This window comes from Orcinus orca, chromosome 20 (assembly GCF_937001465.1).
Source record: "Orcinus orca chromosome 20, mOrcOrc1.1, whole genome shotgun sequence".
In the NCBI taxonomy this organism is placed as follows: Eukaryota; Metazoa; Chordata; class Mammalia; order Artiodactyla; family Delphinidae; genus Orcinus; species Orcinus orca.
The window spans coordinates 52,511,104-52,534,963 of record NC_064578.1 but is presented as its reverse complement, the minus strand read 5'-3'; the positions used below and the strand labels follow the sequence as shown (position 1 = coordinate 52,534,963).

Genomic DNA, 23,860 nt, shown 5'->3' with positions numbered 1-23,860 from the left:
CAGACACTGAGGGCAGTGGGAATTTGCAAGGTCCCTGCCCTCATGGAGCATCCGCTTGAGTGGGGGATAAAAGCACATAAACTAGGGGAGTTCCCTGATGGCCTAGTGATTAGGACTCTGGGCTTTCACTGCCGTGGCCTGGGTTCAATCCCTGGTCTGGGAACTGAGATCCCCGCAAGCCATGCAGCACAGCAAAACAAACAAACAAACCAAACAACAACAACCCCCCCCCCCGCCATAAACTAAAAATGGAGGTTTGACAGTTGGCAATGTCTGGAGACATTCTTGGTTGTCACAACCTGGGAGGTTTGAGTGGTAAAGCCCAGGGATGCTGCTTAACAGCCCATGATGCACAGGACGACCCCCCACTCCAAAGAATCATCCAGCCCCAATGTCAGCAGAGCCAGGGTTGAGAAGCCCTGGTCTAGAGTCATAAGAAGTGACTGAGGGGAGGGGTCGAGGGCCACAAGGCGTCTCAGAAGAGGTGCTGTTTCAGCTCAGCCCTAAAGGTCGAGGAAGCAGGGAAAGAGCATTCCAGGCAGAGGGCACAACCAGTGCAAAGGCCCTGTGGTGGGACCAAGCTGGAGATGTTTGAGAGACAGCAAGGAGGCCGGTGAGGCTGGGGGAGGGGGCAGAGCTGGAGATGATGCAGAGGGGTTTGGAGACCACGATTAAAGGGTCTGGATGGTTTTTAAGGAGGGCAGGAGGTCTCTGGGTGGTTTTAAGCCAGAGAGAGGGCTGCATTCAATAGGGCCTCAGAGTTAGCAGCCTGGTTTGGGAGCCTATGGACATGGGTTCAAGGCCCAGCCACCTCCCCGCCTTGCTGTGTGACCTTGCGTCAGTCTCTGAGGTCTTCTGTGCCTTACCTTCCCCATCTGAAAAATGGGGCAGAGTGGTTAGGACTTGGTGCTTTCACTGCAGGGGCCCGGGTTTGATCCCTGGTCGGGGAACTAAGATCCCGCGAGCTGCACCGCGTGGCCAGAAAAAAAAAAAGAATCTCGGAGATGAAACATGGGGCTCAAAACAGCCCCTACCTCACAGGGCCATAGTCAGAACTCAGAGAGAATCTTCAAATTTTTTTTAATATACCAGCTAGTATATAATACAGTTTTGTGGCCTGTTTTGTATCCAGGGCTGAACCTGGGATCCAGAACCTTGCTCTCATGTCTTTGAATTTCACGTGCTCAGCACAAGGAGGAACAACATGGTAGGGGCTCAAATTGAAGTTTCTTGAATGAATTACATTCTGTTCAGTTGGAGTTTATTGTCTCCATTTTACAGGTCGAGGAAACTGAAGCTTAGGGGGAATTCCCTGGTGGTCCAGTGGTTAGGACTTGGCACTTTCACTGCTGGGGCCCACGTTCAATCCCTGGTCGGGGAGCTAAGATCCTGCAAGCCTCATGGTGTGGCCAAAAAAAAGAAAAAAAAAGAAACTGAGGCTCAGAGAGGGACAGCCACTTTCCCAGGATTACACAGCAAGCAAGAGGCTGAGTCGGGGTCAGGTATTAGAATCCAGGAGGGTCACATGTCAAAACTCAACAGTGCCCAGCCCAGGACGAGGACATGATCCACAGTGTGACCTACACGCAAGCTGCAGCTGGGGGCCTTGGGTTCGAATCCTACCTCAGCCACTGACCCACCAGTGGGACGGTGGGCAGTGACTGTGCTGCTCTATGCCTCAGTTTCCCCATCTGGCAACCAGGGATAACGAGCACACCTCCTTCATAGGGTGGTTGTGATGTTAAAGGTGTTCATCCCTGAAAAGTGTTTGACCCAGAGTAGGCACTCACTCTTATTTTCTTGAACATTTATTCCTGTTATATTAACTAGTATAAAAAATATGTAACAAATTAGATTATATAACCAAATAAAATGTTACCTCTGACTAAATACAAATTTATAACGTGACTATAAAAACATTATATATAAATATGTTTGAGTGCATAATGCAGGTATTTGCAGGTATTTTATATATATATATATATATGCATGTATGCATACATAATAAATATCTAATGAGTTTAGTATGAATACTACATGGGAATTATGGAATTTTGCCTGAACTGATCGACACTGTCATGGGGTGAATGGCAGCCTCTCTGACGAACATCCTTGCACAGTGCTCAGCCTGCCCAGCTGTACACAGCGACCCCATGCTGCCCGTTGTCTAAGGGGCAGCCATTCACCCATGACAATGTAGATCATGTCAACAATATAAATGCTGAATGAATGAACAGTCTTAAGAATCACTGTTTCAAGAGGAATTTTTGTAAGAGCTGGCAACAGTGAGGTCCCAGTGAGACTTGTTGAGGGAAGGGGTGAACAGAGAGACAGATAAAAAGGGGCCTGTCTGGTAGGACCCAGAGCCTTGCCCACTCAGCCCTCCACTGGTGTTACCTCCTGCCCCACAGAGAAGCCTCACAGTGTCTGAAACCCTTGACCTGTCATCTGATCCTGACCCCCAGCCCAGTCCCCACTGAAGGGGCACCTCCAGCAGCCCAAGCCCCACACTCACCCTGCAGCATGCTTCGGTAGGCCCCTTCAGTCACCGCGTACACGTGGGGCGGCACTTCGTGGCGCTTTTTGCCCCGGTACATCTCCACAATCGCCTCCGTATAGATGGGAAGCTGCTTGTACGGGTTGATGACCACACAGAAAAGGCCGGAGTAGGTCTGCAGTGGGCAAGAAGGAGAGGGCCTCAGCTAGCTGCCTGCCTGTGGCCCAGAGGGCGGCATGGGGCTGCCGTGTACAGCTGGGCAGGTTGTGCACTGCACAAGGACATCCGGCAAAGGGGCTGCCATTCACATCATGACAATGTAGATTTGAACATTTGTTACAGTTTCAGGCGGATGGTTGAAAAGAAGCTTTCCAAACTGCATAAAGGTGCTGTACAGATGAGGATTCATACACAGAGAGAGAATGTAGGCTCTGGAGCCCTGTCACTGCTTGGACTCGCACATGCGTGAAAGGACCATGTGCAAGTTCATCTGTAGCATCATTTTTAAAACAGCGAAAGACTGGAGACAATCCGGATGCTCGGTCATATAATGGATTCCTATGATGCTTCTGGTGTACTGTATACAGGTAGAGAACTATCTCCAAAACATTATCACAGAAAGGAGACAAGGTAAGAACTGTTTGCACTGAAAGGGGTACAAGAAGAATATTTTTATGAATTTGCTTGAATACACATAGAATATTTCTGGAAGGGTGCTCCCAGTATCTGCAGCAGCTGAAACACAACAAGAGCATGTCTGCAGTTTCTGTTCATAACAGACACACAGGACCTGCTTCCACGACCGTCTTGGTGGTTCCTTCTTATTGGAGGAAATGCTAAACAGGTTCTCAAGGTGAGTGAAAATAAAGATGTGATTTTTTTTTTTTTTTTTGCATCCAAGTTCATGGACACCCTGAATTTGTCCACACAGCTGTTGGGCCTGAGTGCAGGACCCTGTAACGGTTTAAGAACTGTTCCAGCTCGGACAGAGCCTCGGGTAGACAAGACGCACTTAGGATGGATAGAGGCAGTTAGACAGCTAGAGGGCTAGCTGATCACCTAGCTAACCCAACCCAGAGAGCTAACGAGCTAAGTTAGCTGCACTAAGCTAGCTAATCCAGCAGAGAGTTAGCTGCTTAGGGGCTTAGCTAGTTAACTATGAAACCACTTAGCTACTTAGCCAGCTAGTTAGCTACTTAGCTAGCTAAATGGCTAGCCGGTTACTTGCTGGTTGGTAGCAGAGCTGCTTTAAGCTCCCAGGTGGCTAGAGCTTCTCAGGCAGAGTGAGGGTGTGGCCACCGCAGGCTGCCGGCTCCCAGGTGCCAAGCTCTTAAGGATGGGAGGGCGGGTGGCACAACCGGTTTGCTGGGTGTCTGCCCTCCCTGCCAGCAGCTCCCAGGAGCTCTCGAGGGCAGGGCGGCCGGACCACATTCCCAGGGAGGGTATCTCATGGCTGCTGGCGCCCAGGCCCCCACTCCTGGCTGACAGAGGAGCCTCCCCGACCCGTGCCACTCCCCATCTCAGCCCCCTCCTGCCAACCATACCTTGTGGCCAGGGCGACACCCCAGATGGAACCTGAGCTGGCTGCCAAGGCCAGGGGGCAAAGGGCAGAGGCTGGTGTGCCTAGAGAGGGTCGGGGACACCTGAGTGGCCGGGGCACAGCTGCGGAAAACCTGGCTGGAAGGGTCTGGGGTAGCTGCTCGGGCCCTCAGAGCTCTGAAGGCAGACCCACCGGGTGCAGCTCCCTGCCTCCCCCTCTCCTCAGCCCCGTGGCTCTCCCCCCAGTCTCGGTTTTCTCCCTGAGAAACCCTCCCCACCTCATTACAGAGGCTGTGGGGATTAAGGATGATAATGAATAAAAACCAGCCAGCCCAAGGCGGGGCCCCATGAAAGGCACTCCAGCCATGGGTCCCAAGACGCTCACGTTCCCATCCCACCTGAAAGCTAAGAGTTCACTCAGACTCGGATGCCACGTCATCCTGGGTTTCGAGCCCTGTGTGACTTAGCACAAGGGGCTCGCCCTCTCTGAGCCTCAGTTGCCAGTCCTGGTAAAATGGAGCTGTAACCCCCGCCCCCCGCACAGTCTAGAAGGATTCTGAGAGTGGCACGCCACCATGCATCTTCCAGTGCCTCACGGAGCAGAAACATGGCCAGTGTCCAGCAGATGGGTTCCCTTCCTGCCCTGAGCATCCCTGTGAAGGGACCGAGACCTTGAGCCACTCAAGGCCAAACAGCCTGTTAGCGACAGAAGCTGGGTTTCTAGAACCCTGGACGCCCCCCACTCCTTGCACTGGGAAGCGCTGTCTTCCCCATCACCAGTTGGCCAGTTAGTATTTATTAAGCAGGGCCCAAGGACGAACAAGGTGGAGTTTGAATCGAACCTTCTAGCTGTGTGGCCTGAGCAAGCACCTTAACTTTTCTGGGTCCCATTTTCTCATCACACAGGTACGGGAACAGCGCTTCCACAGAGGGCTGCTGGGAGCCATCCACAAGTTCCCGTTGCAAGTACAGGGCTCAGCGTGGGCCCTGGAGCCCTGTGCATGCATATTTATTTATTTGTTTGTTTGTGTATTTATTGGCCGCGCGGCATGCGAGGATCTTAGTTCTCCGACCAGGGATCAAAACTGCGCTGCCACTGCAGCCTTAACCACTGGACCTCCAGGGAGCTCCCTGTGTGTGTTTAATATGTTAGCTGTTAGCTACTCCTGAGCTAATGGCTTCTCCTCTCCAAGCCGTGGACAAAGGAAGTGATAACCCCTACCTCACAGCCTTATGTGGAGAGGGGGTCAACAGATCATATTGGAAAGAAGTTTAGAACAGCTCCTGATGGAGAAAGCAGGCCCTCACTAATTGCTAATGATTATTGTTAAGGCCCTATTTGCTTCCTGTCTGGGCTTCTGGAATCTTCTATCTCACTTTCATTTTTCAGGTCCCAATTCTCTGGCTCTTGGGCCATAGCCTTAGCTCAGGCCTTACCATTTTTTCCCCTGAACTTTCCCAATAATCTTCCTAATGCAGTGGATAGGATGTAGGGTCTGGAGTCAGATGGCCTGGGTTCAAATCCCAGTTAAGCTGGTTTATAGCTGGTGGGGCTTTGTCCAAATCCTGGCCCCTCTCTGAGGCTCAGTGTCCCCAGCTGCACAATGGGGATGATAGGAGATACCTTACAAAGTTGCCATGAGGGTTCAGAGTGTTTATTAACAGGAAAAGGGTGGCTCAGTGTTTTGGGTGCCCCTCTGATCCCCTGTCTTTGGTGAGGTCCAGGGGAGTGGCCTGGACAGAGGTCTCTTTCCCAGGACTCGCAAAGGTTAGTGAGGAATCATAAGGGCCCAGTACAGCCTGGAGAAGCTGCCACCTCCATCCAGGGCCAGACAGCCCTCAGTTCAAATCCCACCCCTGCCACCAAAAGCTGAGGGTCCCTGAGCCAGCCACTGTCCCTCTCACAACCTCAGTCTCCTCCCTAAACAGGAATCAGATTTCATAAAAAATATTCTAATCTTGTGCTTGTGACCCTTAATGAGGTGGATACTGGGGCCAGTTTATCTTTTTGATACATCTCATCATTTATTGAAATATTCTTTTATTACTCTCATTAAAGTTTTGTGGTTCTTAAAAAAATATAAAACCAGCACTTTTCCTTTTAGGGTTTTAGCGAGGTATTCTGTAGTTTTTCTTGTGGGGTCAGTTGAAATGAGTAAGGTAGTGAGACCCCAGCACTCTAAGCCAGTGTTTGGAGCATGACTCTGGGGCCAGCTGCCTGGGTTCAAATCCTTCATGTCCATGTGACCTGGGACCCAAGTCACTTAACATTCCTGAAACATCAGGTGATAAGAACAAGCTCCGCCCCAGAAGTGAGCTGATAACCCACAGGAAGCACTTAGAACAGCACTTGGCACATCACAAGTGCTTGATAAATATTTGCTAGCCAACATGATCATTATTTCTCATTATTATAGTCCACATTCCTTGTCGCTCTCTCTAATCCTGTTTGCCCTGAATAACGCTTTGGCTGTCCCTTAGAACCACCCTGGAAGCTTATTAACAAGACCAGTCACACCCTCAGAGAGCCTGATTTAAATGGGGTGAGGCGGGGCTTGAGTGGCGGTATTTAAAAAACATTCCTAACATGATTCTAATGTGAAGGCAGTTAAGAACTGCCGCCCTACTCCACCTGTTTGCTTTTAATGGGAGACAGTGAATGCTTAACAGAGACTAGACCATAGTCAACCTCACTATCATCAATCCCGTCTCAATCCTAAGAGGCATCATGGCAAAGTGGTGGGGCCTGGAGCCAGACTACCCACGTCTGCCAAGTCCAACTGGGTGACCTTGGTCAAGGCACTTGACCTTTCTGTGCCTCAGTTTCTTTATCTGTAAAATGGGGACAAAATGCTTTATAATTGTGCAAGTGTACTGAAACAATATATTTTAGAGTACATAGCACATGCTTAATAAATGTTAGTTTTTACTGTTATTAAATCTCTCTGGGCCTCGGTTTCCTTTTAGGTATAAAACACTCTACTATTTGTAAGATGAAAGGAAACAAATGCACAGAGCCAGGCATGCAGTTTTCCATACCCATTAATTATCACTACAGATCCATATCCCTTTGTCAAAACCTTTGGATGTGTTATATTTGGGGATTCAGAATTTTTTTAACTTAAGGAAAATGATAAGGAGCATCTACCCTATAATATTACAGGACGCCCCCATGGGGTCTGAGGCACTCTTGATATGCAATAGTTTATCATTTGGCAAGTAAGTGCAGGCAGAGTCATTCAACATGGGATAAAGATTATAAACAGGCTCAGGTTGGTTCAGGTTGTGGTGCTGACACCCAGACCCGCACCCCGGGCAACGCCCTCCCGGGGAAGGAGGCCACTCACATAGATGAGGCCGGAGTAGTATCGCTCGCGGAGGTTGTGCAGCACGGAGGCCTCATTGAGGCAGGTCAGCTCAGCCATGTCCTCGGCCTTGCTGAACTTGGGTGGGTTCATGCGCTGGATCTGGTCCCGCGGCAGCCGCAGCCGCCGCCCACTCTCCGCCAGCTCCACCTCGGCTTCCTCTTCGCTCTCATCCCGCAGGGCCGCCGCCTCGAAGCCGTGCAACTCCGAAGGCACCCACACCAGGCGCCGTGCCGTCCACTCCACCTGCGGGGACATGGCCGAGCCCCCGGGCACACTCCCCACGCCCGGCCCACGGGGCGCGAACAGGAACGGCTGGGCCGCCTCGGGCACTGGGCCAGGCCTGGGGGGTGCCTTCCGCCTGGGCACCGACACGGTCACTGCTGCCATGGTCTGCAGGGAGAGAGCAGAGGGTGAGGTTCAGGGAAGTGGGGGCTCCATCCCCACCCCAGATCCCCCAGGCAGTCGCCACTGCCTTTCTCCACCAGACCTCGATTTACACGTCTGCAAAATGGATCCACAGATCTTCCTTTACTCATTCCACCCATTCACCTCTCTATCCATTCATTCATTAAATAATTCTGTTTGTGTGTGTGTGGCCACACTACGTGGCTTGTTGGATCTTAATTCCCTGACGAAGGATTGAACCCTGGCCACAGCAATGAAAGCTCCAAGTCATAACCACTGGACCCCCAGGGAATCCCTGATTCAATAATTCTTTAATAACAACCTAAATGTTCATCAACAGATGAATGGACAAAGATGTGGTACATATATACAGTGGAATGCTCCTCAGCCATTAAAAAAAGAATGAAATAATGCCATGGGCAGCAACATGGATGGACCTAGAGATTATCATACTAAGTGAAGTAAGTCAGACAAAGACAAATATCATATGATATCACTTCTATGTGGAATCTAAAATATGACACAAACGAACTTATCTATGAAACTGAAACAGATTCACAGACATAGAGAACAGATTTGTGGTTGCCAAGGGGTGGGGGATGAGGGAGGGAAGGATTGGGAGTTTGGGATTAGCAGATGCCAACTATTATATACAGAATGGATAAACCACAAGGTCCTACTGTATAGCACAGGGACACATATTCAATATCCTGTGATAAACCCTAATGGAAAAGAATATATATATGTATAACTGAGTCACTTTGCTGTACAGCAGAAATTAACACCACATTGTAAACCAACTATACTTCAATAAAATAGATTTTTAAGAATTAATTCTCTAAGAAGCCAAGCTGTGAGCCAGGCACTATTCAAGGCATCAGCCATATAGCCAAAGACCAGCCAGAAAAAGATCCCTGCCTTCCTAAGGTGTTTACATTCTAGCCCTGCTCTGGCTATTTCGGGAGCCATGGCCCTGTGTGGCTACTGGAAAGTTGAAATGGAGAATCCAAACTGAGGTGGGTTCTGAGCATAAGACATACACCCAGTTTCAAAGACAGTACGACAAAAAGCTCATTCGTGTTTTTTACATTGGATGACATATTGCACTGATAATATTTTGGATGTACTGGGTTAAATAAAATACATCATTAACATTCATGTCACTTGTTCCTTTTTACATTTTTATGTTGAAAGTGGCTAGAAATTTTTAAATTACACATTTGGCTTGCATTGTGTTTGTATGAGTTCGCACTGCTCTAATCCCAGGAGATGGATTCAAAGATAACTAAGTAAATTATATAGTATGTTAAATGATGATACATGCCAAGTAGAAAAATGAAGCAGGGAACAGGAGATGTTAGGGGTTGAGGGGAGCTGAAGTTTTAATTGGGGTGGCCAGGGAAAGCCTCTTTGACGTGGCATCCGCATAAAGATCTGAGGGAGATGAAGGAAGCAGGCCATGGCAACGTCAGGAGGAAAAGCATTCCAGGCTGGGAGAATAGCCCCGTGCAAAGGCCCTGGGGCAGGTGTGTGCCTGTATGTCTGTGGCATTGTGAGAGGCCAGTGTGGCTGGTGCCAGGTGATCCAGGCAGAGAGGGTGGTAGGTAAGGTAAGATTAGGGACCAAAGGGGTCAGGTTGTGTTGTGATGAGGACCTTGATCTCATAGATGTGAGCCCTAGGAGGGTGTCAATCTGATTTCTGTAACTCAGGTTCCCTGACCACCTCTGGTGTACCCCAGAACAGACCTGAATCTCATCCCTCGGTTAATGGCTTCCTTCCCTGGGACCTGACTTCCTTCTCTTTATAATGGGGAGACTGGCCCCATTCATTCACTTCTGCATTCACTCAACATTCCCTGAGGCTGTTCAAGTACCAGCCTCTGCCAAGAGTGAGTCTGGAGACCCAGAGGTGAGTCAGACAGGGCCCTGCTTGGAGGAGCTCCTGGTCTGGGGCTGATCTAGTCTCGGACAGTTCTAGGCTCAGACAGTCAGAACCCAAGATGAGCTGTGAGCTGATAGCGGAGGCACTGGGGGAGCCAGCCTGTGCTAGACCCCTCCCCGCCCTTAAAGGGGCTGCAGACCAGTAGTGAACAGACCACGGCAATTCTACAGCAGTCTAAGCACAGGTCAGGAAAAAAGTCGGCCTCTATTCTCTCCTCAAACGGCCACATCACTGCCTGGCCACCGCCACCCCTGTCACAGGAACCCCCCAGTGTTCTGTCTCTCCCACCTCGGTGCCTCTGCCTCTGCCCTCCAGGCCCCCCCACCTCCGACATATCCCTGCAGAAGTCCCTCCAAACACCCAGCTCCTCTTGGGGCATCCCTAAATCTGGTCCCATCAGGCTCTTGTCTTCCCCTCACCCAGAAACTCAGCTCCAGGCCACATGTCCCTCTTCCCCCCCAGACCCTCTCCTCACCACCAGCAGTCCCAGGGCCCCAGCCCACCCCGTGACGTTTGGCCCTGATGCTCTCATTTGGTCCTGATGCTCTCGGGCCTCAAACCCAAGGCCCCTGCACTCCAACAGCAGGCTTCTCCCACCGCTGGATACCATTTCTCCACTTCCCAGGCCCCAAGTTGCCCAGGCTCACCCCAGGCCTCCGGTGCGGCCCTGATCCATTCACAGCCAGCGGCCCTGATCCATTCATAGCCAAGGCCCATCCCTGGGACTTTACCCCCACCCTCACCCCACCCACTTCCTCTCCAGCCTGCGGCCTTTGACCGGGAAGGGTTTGGGAGTTTTTTGCAATCACCCAGCCCTATGCTTCCCCTCCCTAGAGCCAGGAATCTGGGCCCCCAGTCCCTCCTCCCTTGGAGTCCAGGCCCCCAGCCCCCTCCTCCTCCAGACTCAGGAGTCTGGGCCCCCAGCAGGCTACTCATCCAGGAGCCAGGAATCGGAACCTACAGCCCCCTCCTCCCTTGGGCCCATGAGTCCAAGCCCCCTCACCTTACTGCAGGCGGGCTAGAGCTGAAGACGCCTGGGACATCCAGATCCTGAGGGCTGATACAGCTCTGATGAGGTGGGCCTGCCCTTTTGGCAGCCCCACCCTCCTTAGCCTGCAGGAACACCTTTGCCAGGGCTCATTTCTGTCACCAGCGCAGGTGAAAGCACCTACCCTGGGAGGGGCAGAGACTGCCGGGCTGGAAAGGCAAAGGAGCCAGGGATCCGCCCCTGGGGCAGGGGCTGGGGCCCTTGGCACCTGGCCCTCTGACCACAGTCTAGTGCTAGGATTCAGGGGTCTGCTCTGCCCCCAGACTCGGAAACCTGGGTCCCCAGACCCAGGAGTCCAGGTCCCCAGCCCCTTCCTCCTTCAAGACCCACAAATTCAGGCTCCCAGACACAGAGTCCTGGCACCAGTGCCTTCCTCCCTCCAGACCCAGGAGCCCAGACTCCCAGAGCAGTCCTTAATCAGACCTGGCATTCCTGACCCCCAGCCCCTCTCCTCAGATCTCGGAATCTCAGCACCCAACCCCCATCTCCCTGAGACCCAAGTGCCCGTGTAGCTGTCCCCTCAACCCGCGGATCCTCGGGGCTACCTGGGGGGCGCCGGCTTGGTACAGGAAGCGGGAAGATGGGGAGGAGGCACGGGAACCCAAGTCCTCTTCCGAGCTCTCAGGTGCGGCTACCTCCGCGGTCCAGCGCGGGGCGGGGCCACGTCACGTCACCGGGAGGGAGCCCGGCTCTGATGTCACCCAGCACCTGCCCGGCTTGGGAAGGGGGCGGGTCCTGGAGTTGCAAGGCTCTAGACAGGGGGACGGCGGGAGGCGGGGATAAGCCTGTTGCCAGGTGGGCGGCAGCGGCGGCAGCAGCAGCGCCAGGGGCCCCTCCTTCTTCTGGCGAGCAAAGGTCAAGGACCCGCGTCAGAGGGGGCTGAGGACTCCGGGGGTTCAAATCCCGCTCAAGCTTCCTGGGCATCGGCTTTCCTCTCCGCGAATTGAGGCCAATGAAATGAATAAGCCGATGTGGGAGAAAGTGCCCAGCCCAGCGCTTAAACAAGTAATGCCTCACGACATCATTTAATCTCGCTGAACTTCAGTTTCCCCGACCCTGGAAATGGGACCACACAATCCACAGAAAGCACTAGGAGTAGCAAAGAAGACGACAAAATGTTTTTCGAGGCTCTGCAGCTTCAGTTCATTTCTTTCAGGGGTGAACTGAGGACTAAATAGTGGTAAGCGCACCTACTATGTGCCGGCTGTTTTCCTGCTTTTAGAACAGCTGTCCAAATTCATAGAATGATCTCGAAAAACAGTAAGATACGGACAGTCAGAATCTCCACTTCTCTGATGGGGAAACTGAGGCATGGAGAGGTGAACGAAGTAAACTGCTCAAGGTCATACGGTCAGTAAAAGGGAGAAATGGGATTCAAGCCCAGACCATTTTCTGTCATTCTAAAGAGGGGATTTGAGAGCAACGTGTCCTCAAAGATGTCAATTTCCTCCTCCCAACTGGTAATTCCCTCAACCGGCTTCCCCATCTATTAGAGACTACAGCCTTCCTTGGGGGACTACTGTGGGATTAAAAAGGTAAAGGAACCCAGCACACAGTTGGTCTCTGAAGTGTTGTTCTCAACCCTGTCCCCCTGCAGTCACCGCCTCTGTCCAGCCTGTTTACCCTCCCTGTAAAATGGGTGCAATATAACCCATCTCGAGTTAATATAATTAAAGGTAATTATTTAGTTATAAAAATAAAAGCACCCAAGTACACCGTGGGGGCTCAAAGATGTCCTTCCCCACCCCTCTGTTCCGCCAGTCATGATGATCCCTGTCTCTGGTCCGCAATTTTTACACGTGAAAATAAAGACACTGTCATCTGGGAGTGGGGGATTGAAGGCAATGACTCAGGTATTAAAGCGTCCAAGGTCCCAAAGCGAGCCTCAGTTTCCCCTTCTGCGGAGTAGGCCTGGGGCTCCGGCGAGGACCCCGACCCGGCCTCGCACATAGTAGGAGCTCGAGTTGGGGGAGTGTAGGCGCCCCGCCCCACCCCCCTCCCTTCGACCCCCGCTGCCGTCCGGCGGCTCGCCCGAGGTGACTGTCCGCGTCACCGCCCCTCCCCCGCAGCTCGCGCCGGCCTCCGGAGCCCCGACCGCAGCCCCGAAGCTCCAGCCTCCCCGGGCCCAGTCCCACTTCGCCGCCTCAGGCGGGCATTTGGCCCCGGGCACTCACCGGCTTCCAGGGCCGTCCAGAGGCTTCGGCCTGGGGAGAAAGAGAGGCGGGCCAGTCAGGAAAGCCCCACCCACACAAGCGCAAAAGGGGCCAATAGGCGCCCGCTGCGACAAGCTATGGACCCGCCCACGAGGGACGCTCCCGCCAATCAAGAGGAGCGGCTGGCGGGCGGGGCCAATCAGAAGTTGCCGGAGTGTGCCAGCCGTGGGAAAAGAACGGCGCCGGAGCGTGGAGCTAGGCGGCGCGGTCATAGGCGGGACCCAAAGTCTGACAGGCAAGGGGTGAGACCAATGGCGAGACTCGGGGGGCGGCCAGGGGCGGGAAGCCCAAGGGACCCGGGTGAATGGGCCGCTTTGTGCACGAGGCATGAATGAGGGCCTTTGTAAGGGTCGGCGTGGGGGGGCGGCCGGAGGCCGGAATGCCTGGGTCCCCCGGGAGCCGGCGGGCATGAAGGAAGGGAGAGAGAATTCACTTTTGTCGAACGCCGACCGCGTACCACCAGGCACTCTCCCAGGCTCTCACCCACCCAGAGGTGTGGGCATTACTGTCAGTAATAATAATGATCATTTATTGAGTGCCCGATGTATGCCAGGAACTGTGCTAAGCGCTTTACCTGCATGATCTCATTTAATCCTTGCAACTACCTCTTGGAATTGGTGCTGTTAAGAGCTTCATCTTCCAGGTGAGATAAACCGAAGCTTAGAAAGAAGGTGTTTAATTGCGGAAAGTCATGGAGCTGGCAAGTGGCAGAGCAAGGACTCAGATCCCGCCAAATCTGACGCTAGAACTTGCGCTCTTAACCACCAGGCTACACCCAGACGTTAGTTAATGCTTCCCAAATTACAGATGGAAAAACTGAAGCTCAGGAGAGGTAGGCACCTTCCCAAGGTCACAGAGTGAAGGCTCCACTGAACCCCGAGGTGGTGTCCATGTCCGAAGCTAGCATGTCGCTGGAGAGCCCTGCACCACTGAGCTGTGTCCCCAATTTACAGGTGTACATTGAGGCTCCAGGAGGAGTGAGCAGCTGGGCTGGCAGTGGGGGTGGCTGCTTGGGACTCAAGTCCCAGCCAGCCTGCCAACCTGGCTCTGCTGCTCAACAGCTGTGTGGGCTTGAGCCCGCTTTGCTGGCCTTTTGTGAGGGTCCATTTATTTCTGCATCTGTAAAATGGGGAGGATGTTCTCTCTGCCTCTACCTTCACCTCCCTCTCCCCCTCCCCCCACAGCCTATTGCCCATGGGATCCTGTCAGACTTTATTCAGACTGTGCCCCTCCTCTGCTCCAAACCTTTCATGGCTCCTTCTCAGAGTAAAAGCGAAAGTCCTCACTATGGCCCACAAAGCCCTGCATGATGTGGTCCCCCGGGGCCCTGTGTGATACTGTTTTCCCTTCATTCAGCTCCAGTGATACAGGCCTTCTGGCTGTTCCTCAATTCCTCAAACACTCCCCAGGCATGGTGCTGCCTCAGAGCCTTTGCACTGGCTGTTCCTTTCACCAGGAATCTTTCTTCCCCCAGGTTTTGCATGGCTGCCTCCCTCTCACGTCATCAGGTCAGATCCAATGTCACCTCCTTCAGGAGGTGTTTCCTAACCATTCTGTAGAAAACATTTCCCCTCATCACTCTCTCTCCCTTTGACTTTGCTTTGTTTTTTTTTCCTCATAGCACTAGTAGAGGTTTGTTTGGTTGTTTTTTTTTTTTCTACTTGTTTACCTGTTTATCTTCTGTCTCCCCACTAGAACGTAAGCCCCACAAGGATGAGGATCTTTGTTTTGCTCCATGCTGGCTCCTCTGGGCCTGGCACACAGTAGGCGCTCAATAAGTGTTTGTTGAATCAATAATAACAAGTCCTTGTATTGTGTGAATTAAATGAGTTAATGCATGCAAAGAGCTTAGAGCAGTCCTGGCCTCGGGGAAAGACTAAATAAACAAATTATGATTATGATTACTGTTGTTATTTATTGCTCTGCAAATGGCCTGCTGATAGCATGCAGGAGAGAAACAAGAGAGAGAAAGTCCAGAGCAAGGGAAGGATGCCAGAGAAAGGGAAAAATAGACAGGTAAGAGGTGGGAAATGAAGAGACAGAAGGAGAGAGCTGGAGTTGGGCTGAGAGCAGCTACAAGCGAGAGCATCCAACTCCCAACGCATTTGCTCAGCAATGGCAAAGGTGAGTCCTTGTAGGCAAGAAGCTTTGAGATTGCCATGGCCACTGCCCATTTCTTTGCAGACAGGGAAACTGAGTTCCAAGGAGGGGAGGACCTTTCCAAGGACATCCTCAGTGATAACGCAGCTCACGGGTATAAGCTTGACTGTGTGCTGGGAACATGACCATCATGTCAATGCCTCCTCATGCCAGTCCTATGAGTTGGCACTGTCATTACCTCACTTTACAGTCCCGCAATGTGCCCAGGGTCTCCCACCTGCTCCTGATGGCAGATCTGGGCTCAGACTGCAGTAGGTCAGACTCCTGAGTCTGTGCTGTTAACCAAGACAGAGAGGAGAGCACCTGTTACTCTGGCCCGAGTGTCCACCGTGGACGCCTCCTGCCGTGAGGCTAACAGGAGCTGCTGTTTATTGAGTGCCGACTGTGTGCTTGACATTGTGCCCTTCGTATGTATTTAACTCATTGGATTCTCTCAACAATCCTACGAGATTGATACTTTTATTATCTGCATTCGACTGATAGAAAACTGGGCTCAGATAGATGAAAATCTCATGTGCCCCAGGGAAGAGTGTGGCCTGGGACACAAGAGAAGTTCAAACAGGAAGGAAGCCTCGGGCATGCACATTCTAACCATTTCCTGCCTTGTGACTGGTGATGTCATCAACACCCTCTGGGATTAAATCTACCTGGCAACTAGTGATGTCATCATTCCCACCGAGGGTCTAAACTGGAGATCTATATGGGTAAGTGATGACATCACCAAAGGATAATATTGAGCTTCCTTTTGCTGAGGGTTTTCTATGAGCTGGATGCCTGTACTAAGCACATTAATAGTTGCTGATATTTACTGAGTGCCTACTGTGTGCCAGGCACAGTTCTAAGCTCTTTATATGTATTAAGTCCCATAATCCTCCCAATAACTCTAAATGGTAGGTACTAGTGTCATACTCATTTTATAGGTGAGGACACTGAGGGAAAACTGCCCAAGACTGCACAGCTAGAAAGCATGAGAGCCTGGATTTGAACCCAAGCAGTCTGGCCCCAGAGCTTGCGTTGTGGATCCCTATGTGAAACGACCAGAATGTAGCTGAGACCCAGGAAACCAGGTCAGAAGGAGACACTCTGCTGCCTCAGAGCCCTCCATCTGGCCTCCATCCAAGTCTGCCAGAGAGGGTCCTCAGGATAAAACTTCAAACTCATTCCCTTGACGGTCAAGGCATCCCCACCATGCATCCACCTCTTCACGCCAGGCACTGGGATTGTCTCCACTAAATTGTGAGTCCTTGGCTATGAGGGACCAGGTCTGATTCCTCTCTGGGTCCCAAGGGTGCAGGATAAACTGCAGTAGAGAGGGAACTCGGAAAATGGGGATGGATAGAATACTGGGATAAATGTGTATGAGAAGAAAAGGAAATAGGAGTGTGGGAGCTTTTTCAGTTACCAGCGGGATTCCTTCCAGCTGAAACAGCCCCATTTTTCGTAACTCCTAACTACCTTGTTATGCAGAATCTTAGTAATGGGCAGCACAAGTGTGGGAAAAAAAACAGCAGGGAGCTAAGTTCATGTACAGAAACGAAACGTTGGAGCTGAGACGGGAGGAGACAGGAGAGTCGGGGAGGGGGCTTCTCTATGGAAGAGGGTTAGGGGGATTTTTTAAGTGAGAAAAAAATGGGGGAGCAGTTTCCATGCCTGGCAGGGGTTAAGGAGCCCCAAGTCTTAATAGAGAAAAAGAAAGGGACAAAGAGTGTGTTAAGTTTCTCTGTGGGTCCTGACTGTATTCCTGCCTGGGCAATTCCTCTGTGGCAAAGATGTGATTGGTTCCAGTATTTTATTTTTGGTCCCTGGGCTGTTGTTTTCCTGCATGTGACTGGAACTGGCTTTGAGACAAGAGTAAGCTGGCAGCCTTGTGTGGGTCACAGATGAGGGACAGGCTCAGTTATGCGACAACAAATATTTACTGAGTGCCTACCATGTGCCAGGTCTTGTTCCTGACCAGGGGTCTGCACACGTTTTCTGTAAAAGCCAAACAGTAAATATTTTCAGCTTTGAGAGCCAGATGGTCTCTGCTATAACTACTCTACTTGGTGGCAGAGAAGGAGAGCAGCCATAGACAATATGTAAATGAATGGGTGTGGGTTTGTTTCAATAAAACTTTATTTATACAAACAGGAAGTGGGAGCATTTAGCCTGTGGGCTGTAGTTTGCAGAGCCCTGTTCCGGAAGCCGAGGAGATGGAGTGAACAAAGATGTAGTCTCAGCCCTCAGAGAATTCAGATATTAATCTACTCCTATATGGCAGGCAGAGGAAAGCTGTTCACATCTAAGTTAGATCTTGTCCCTCCTCTGCTCAGGGCCCACCCCTGGGTCCAGTCTCAAAGTTAAAGCAAAGTCCTCACCAGGTCCCACAGGCCCTATACCAACAGGCCCTCTTTGTCCCCTCTCTATCCACAGCTCCCACCCTCTCCCCCTTGATTACTTTGCTCCAGCCATGCTGGCCTCCTCAATGCTTCTCAAACACACAGGGCTCAGCCCTGCCTCAGGACTTTTGCACGTGCCATTCTCTCTCTAGTAGAATGCACTTCCCTTAGAAAACCACTTGGCTCCCTCATCTCCTTCCAGTCTTTACTCAAATACCACCTCCTCCAGGAGGACTTCTCTGAGCAACCTCTCCTTTGGACCCCTGATACCCCTCACCTGTTCTACATTTTCTTTGACCACAGCACTAAGCATTCTCCAACCTGCCAGTAATTTACTTATTACACTTATTGTTTATTGTCTGAAGCCCCCGACTAGAATGTCAGCTCTGTGTGGGTGGGGACTTTTGTCCGTCTTGTCCCCTGCTGTGTTCCCAGTGCCTACAACAGAGCCTGGCACTCTGTAGATCCTCAACAAATACTTTCTGGGTGGTGGACACAGACACCAAACAAGTGAACACATAATTACAGAGCACAGTGACAAGTCAGAGCAAGGGCTACAAAGAAATAGCAATGGAAGGTAAGAGAGGGAAGGGGTGGGGTATGTTCTTTCAGAAAGGGGGTCAGGAAAGGCTCCCTGTGGAGGTGACATTTGGAGTGGAAAGATCACATGACCGTGGATACTGATGAATAAACACATGAATGGATGGATGTGTAACTGGTGGAATAAATGAATGAATGAGGGCATAGATGTTTGAATGGATGGATTAATAAATGAATGCATGGAGGTATACACAATGAATAAATAAGTGGGCAGATGGATGGAAGAATCAATTCATGCATAAATGGTGGAACAGCTGGACAGATGGACGGAAGGACTGATGATGGATGGATGGATGGGCTCTGATCACAGTGGATTGGAATAATGTCTGCAGGTACCTTTATAGACCAGCATCCTCCATCTCATTTCCCTAGCCAGATGTACCCCTGGTAATATTTTGGTGTGTATTCACAAAAAGTTTACTATGTAATTTTATGAGTTTCCTGACCCACAGAAACTATGAAATGATAAATATGTGTTATTTTAAGTCACTAAATTTTTTGTTATGCAGCAATATAAAACTGTCTTGGGTATTAGGCTCAGAGAGGTGAAGCAACTTGCCCCAGATCAAGGGGCAAGTCCTGCTCTGTCATCCAGCGCCTGGGGTCCTTCCAGTATAGCCTCTTCCCCAGGTGAGGGCACTCAGCTGTCTATCTCCCCCGCTGGGCTGGAACTCCTCAAGGACAGGGACCAGGGTCGGTTCCCCTCGGGTTCCTCGGAGCCCGACACAGCGGCCGGTGTCCCTCGGGCCTCCAGAACCATCTGCTAACCTGAACAAAATGCAGGCTGAGGGGGCAGATAAGGCAGGTGTATCATTAATGAATATATAGCAGGCTGTATATGATAATAGCCTGGTGACAGGGTGGAAACTATATATGCCAAGGGTCCCCATCTGGTTTCAACTTGCCTCCTGCCTCCTCGTCTCCCCCTCCCCTGCATTCCAGCCTCCTGGGGGCACACCTGTCCCAGGACCCTCCTCTGAGCCCCAGCCTGAGCCCATGCAAGGACCTCTCCTTGGAATGTCCTTCTTTTCCTTTCTTCCATTCCCACTGTGACAGGTGATTCAGGCAATGCCCACACCTCACCCACGTGAGCTCACCTTTGCACACCAGACAAGCCTTCCTTTGTCGTGGATCCCTTCAGCATCTGATAAAACCTACGGACTCTTTCTCAGAATGATTAAGTTGCGTTTATGAGGTATAATTTATAGACAAATGTATAATCATATCATAGATATATGTATAGTTTTCCTAGGTAAAATTCATTCTTTCTAGTGTACAGTCTGTGAAGTTTTGACAAATGCTGACAGTGGTGTAACCACCGCCGCGATCAAAATACAGGGCAGATGCATCACCCCTGAAATTCCCTTGCCCCTTTTGTAGTTTCTGTTGCCCAGTTCTACAGGCAGCGCTACATTTGATCATATGTCCTAAAAATTTCTCTGTGTCAGTCCATTCATGTCTTTCTCATTCAAGAAAAAAAAAGGCAGCACAGAATTCCGTAACACAAACGCATCGCGGCTTATTGTACACAATCCCCAGTTGATGGGGTTGATGGACATTTACATTGATAGAACCCCTTAGATTGTCTCCAGCGTTTTGCTATTATAAATAAGGAAATGGGGGAATGGTGAATGTTCTCATATATGTCTCCTTATGAATACAGAGCAATTGTTTCTCCCTAGTGGATACTAGTACTAGTACTGGTAGATCGTAGGGCACGTGCATTGTTCCCTAATTTTTATTATGAAACATTTCAAGCACATAGAAACGTTGAAAACAAGTATGCAATGAACACACAGTTAGATCCCACAGTTGTACCATTTTACTGTATGTGCTTTATTACAAATGTATCCCTTTTTCCTTCGCTCTATCTCGGTGGTTCTGAACCAGGAGCAAATTTGCTCCTGGGGGGCATCTGGCATTGTCTGGAAGTCTTTTTTTTTATTGTCGCAACCTGTGTGTGTGGGAGAGAATCTTATTAGCATCCTGCAACCCACAGGATGGTCCCCCACAACGAAGCATTCTCTGGCCCCAAATGTTAATAACGCTGAAGTTGAGAAACATGGCAGTCTGCCCATTCGCTAAAATAATTTGCAGACATCAGTCCAGTTCATCCTACACACTCCATCACACACATTATCAGCTAGAGTTTGTCATTTCTTCAGTGGTTCTTTCTTTGAGGTAAAATGTATATACAGCAAAATGCACAAGTCCTAAAGATACCGTTCGATACGTTTTGACAAATATATACCCAACTATGAAAATATAGAGAACATTTTCATGCTCCAGAAAGTTACCACATGCTCCTTCCCTGTCAATCCCTGACTCCACCCCACCCCTCACCCGACCCCAGGCAACTACTGCTCTGATTTTTATCACCCTAGATTAAGTTTTATCTGTTCTAGACCTTTTCATAAACAGAAACCTACAGTTGGTAATATTTTGTGTCCTGTTTCCTTCACTCCTCAAAGTGGTTTTGATATTCATCCATGTTGCTGTATGAATCCGTAGTCTCTTCCTTTTTATCACTGTGTGGTATCCCATTGTATGGACGTACACATTTGTTGATCCCGTCTCCTGCTATTGGACACATATTTCCAGTTTGGGGTTATTATGAATAAAGCTGCTATCAATACAGCTGCATAGCACAGGGAGATCAGCTCGGTGCTTTGTGACCACCTAGAGGGGTGGGATAGGGAGAGTGGGAGGGAGACGCAAGAGGGAGGAGATACGAGGATATAGGTATATGTATAGCTGATTCACTTTGTTCTAAAGCAGAAACTAACACACCATTGTAAAGCAATTATACGCCAATAAAGATGTTTAAAAAAAGATAGCCGTAAAAAAATAAATAAAATTATTATAGAATTTACTCCCCCAAAATATTCTTTTACCAGTCTTTTCTGTGGGTACATGTTTTTATTTCTCTAGCGTGGAATTTCTTAGTCACAGAGTGGATGTGGGTTTAATGTCTAAGAAAATGCCACATCTTTTCCTGAGGTGGCTGTATTAGCTTCCTATTGCTGCTATGACAAATTGCCACAATCTTAGCAGCTTAAAACAGCACAAATTATATAGTTCTGGAGGTCAGATGTCTGAAATAAAGGTGTCAGCGGAAATGTGTCTCTTCTGGAGGCTCTAATCCATCCCTTAGACTGAGTTTTAGGATCATACCGCCCAGTATGGCGGCCCACTAGTCACACGAGTCTGTTTAAGTTTAAATGAATTAAAATGAAATAAGATTGAAAATTCAGTTCCTTAGTGTCGCTAGCCATATTGCAAATGCTCAATAGACACACGAGGCTTGTGGCTACCATGTCAGCAGCACAGATCTGGAACTTTAATTTCCAACCCTTCTCAAGGCTGCCTTCATTCCTTGGCTCCTGGCCTCATCACTCCAACCTCTGCTTCCACCTTCCTCTCTGACCCTGACGCTCCTGCCTCCCTCTTACTAAGACCCTTGTGATGACATTCAGGACCCTCCTGGATAATCCGGGATAATCTCCCCAACTCAAGATCCTGAATTTACACATCTGCCAAGTCCCTTTTGCCACGTAAAGTAATGTTCACAGGTCCTGGGGATCAGGATGTGGACATCTTTGGGGGATATGACTCTGCCTGCCGTTTACATTTCCACCATCAGTGAATGAGCATTCTGGTTGTTCCACCTCCTCACCAACATTTAACACTGTCAGTTATTTTAATATCAACCATCATGGCAGATGGGCTGTGTCTCATTACAGTTTCAATTTGCACTTCCCTGATGACGAATGATGTTGGCCATTTCTCCATGAGCTTATTGGCCATCTGTATTTTCTCCTTCATGAAGTGTCTGTTCAGATCTTTTGCCCATATTTGAATTGGGTTTTTTTGTCTTTTTCTTTCTGAGTTCCAGGAGGGATGTGTGCCTTTTTTATTTGACTGATTCAATTCACACTCCTGTCATCCACATAGAAAGTTCCCAGCTTGTCCCTCTTTTTTATTCTTCTATCTCTCTCATCTCCCCTCCACTGCCACCTCAGAAGTCCTTGAGGCTTTCTGTGTCTTTGAGGAAAGCAGGGTATTTCTTTACACTTCCTGGGGAGTAGGTTTAGTTATAGGACCACTTTGCCCAACATGGTCGCCACTAGTCACATAAGTCTGTTTAAGTTTAAATGAATTAAAATGAAATAAGTTTGAAAATTCAGTCCCTCAGTCCTGCTAGCCATATTTCAAATGTTCAACAGCCACATGAGGTTGGTTGCTACCATGTTGGCAGCACAGACATGCAACATTTCCCTTTCGTGGAAAGTTCTAGAAGTATCTACAGGGAAATCAACCTGTCTCTTGCAGAAGTGACTGCCTTTCTTAAGATTACACAAATGTGTTATTATGCCAGACAACTGCCTTCCCACTGCGGGTGAAGAGAAGAAGAAATAAAGAAGTGGCAAGAATGAGAAAAAATTCCAACCATTCCACTCATTACATTAAAAAAAATACACACTTAATTACCATCTAATGATTATTTACTGAGTGCCAGGTGCTTTCTTGACTAGGTTATCTGACATATGTTTATTCCCAGAGACATAAAGGAGGGGCAAGAGAGAAAGACACTCCAGCCAAGCCCTTTCTTTTCCAAATAGCAGAGGGATTAACTCTTTAAATTCCACACCTCTTGGGGCCAGACATCCTGGAAGGAAGTCTCTCATAAATGTTCTGTGCACTTACCCTAAAACAAGACTCATTATCTTTCCTGCCAAACCTGCTCTAATACCTGTATTTTCTCTCTTGGTAAATGGCTTCTCCATACATCCAGTTGTCTAGGTTAGATAACAGAGGCACCATCATCACTGCCACTCTCCTCCTTGCACCTCTCCCACAGCTGGGCCCTCTGGCTCCCATCTCTGCCCAAGCCTTTCTCTCCATCCCCATGGCTACAGCCTCAGTTCAGGCTCTTACCCCATCCTCCTCCCAGGCCTCCAGATTTCCCCTCTGGTCTGTCCCCCATGTGGTCCCAGGTCTTTCTACACCCAGAGCTCATCCTCTGCTCAGTCCTCCCAGGGCTCCCCAGTGCTTCTAGGACAACATCCCAGCCCTTCAATTTTCATCTCTGCACAAGCACTGCCCCCTTTACCCAGAATTCCCTCCCCCTCTCTCCCTGGTGGACTCCTATTCATCCTTTAACACCTAACTCAAATATCCCCCCTTCCAGGAGAAGAGATATGTGTCTGGAACTGAGAAGGAGGTTAACTGTCCTAGAGATGCAAGGTTAAGATGTCTGGGTTAGGTGTCCTAGAGATGCAGCACCCTATAATACTGCATGCCACAGCCCCATAAAACTAACCTGTGCTTTCTTCTCTGTGTAAGCCCAGTGGTTTCCTGCCTCCTTACCTTTGCCCAGTCTGCTCCCTCACCTTGAATGCCCAACCTCTCTCTTCCACATATCTGAATTTCACCCATCTGTAGTAGTTTGCTAGGGATGACTAGAACAAAGTTCTACAAACTGAGTGGCTTAAACAACAGATGTATTGTCCCACAGTTCTGGAATGTAGGAGTTCAAAATCAAGGTGTAGGTTGGGTTGGTTCCTTGTGAGGGCTATGAGAATCTGTCCCAGGCCTCTCTCCTAGCTTCTTGTAGTCTCATGCATTCCTTGCCTTGTAGATAGTGTTCTCCATGTCTTTACATCATCTGCCCTCTGTATGTGTCTGTGTCCAAGTTTCCCCTTTTCTT

At 49.8% G+C, this 23,860-nt stretch overlaps 1 protein-coding gene and 1 long non-coding RNA gene across 6 annotated transcripts in view; one reads left to right on the top strand and one right to left on the bottom strand.

The window, feature by feature from the left end:
- MYH14 (myosin heavy chain 14) overlaps window positions 1-13,086 on the bottom strand; it is a 90,280-nt gene extending 77,194 nt beyond the window's left edge. For 2 of the 5 annotated variants that reach the window (XM_033417247.2, XM_049703355.1), the window contains exons 1-3: window positions 10,399-10,420; window positions 7,384-7,794; window positions 2,516-2,672 (exon numbers count right to left, since the gene is read on the bottom strand). In XM_033417247.2, the coding sequence (XP_033273138.1) occupies window positions 2,516-2,672; window positions 7,384-7,791 (565 nt within the window). In that variant the 5' untranslated portion in view covers window positions 7,792-7,794; window positions 10,399-10,420. Of the gene's footprint in view, window positions 1-2,515; window positions 2,673-7,383; window positions 7,795-10,398; window positions 10,421-10,754; window positions 10,809-11,344; window positions 11,511-12,973 lie in introns of those variants that run through there. The other 3 variants (XM_033417248.2, XM_004286149.4, XM_033417251.2) reach the window with 3 other exon arrangements.
- A 74-nt stretch (window positions 13,087-13,160) lies between these two features.
- On the top strand, window positions 13,161-17,188 carry LOC125962720 (uncharacterized). The gene is made up of 2 exons (XR_007474361.1): window positions 13,161-13,254; window positions 16,093-17,188. It is a non-coding gene; the product is annotated as an uncharacterized LOC125962720 (long non-coding RNA).
- The last annotated feature ends 6,672 nt before the right edge of the window (window positions 17,189-23,860 follow it).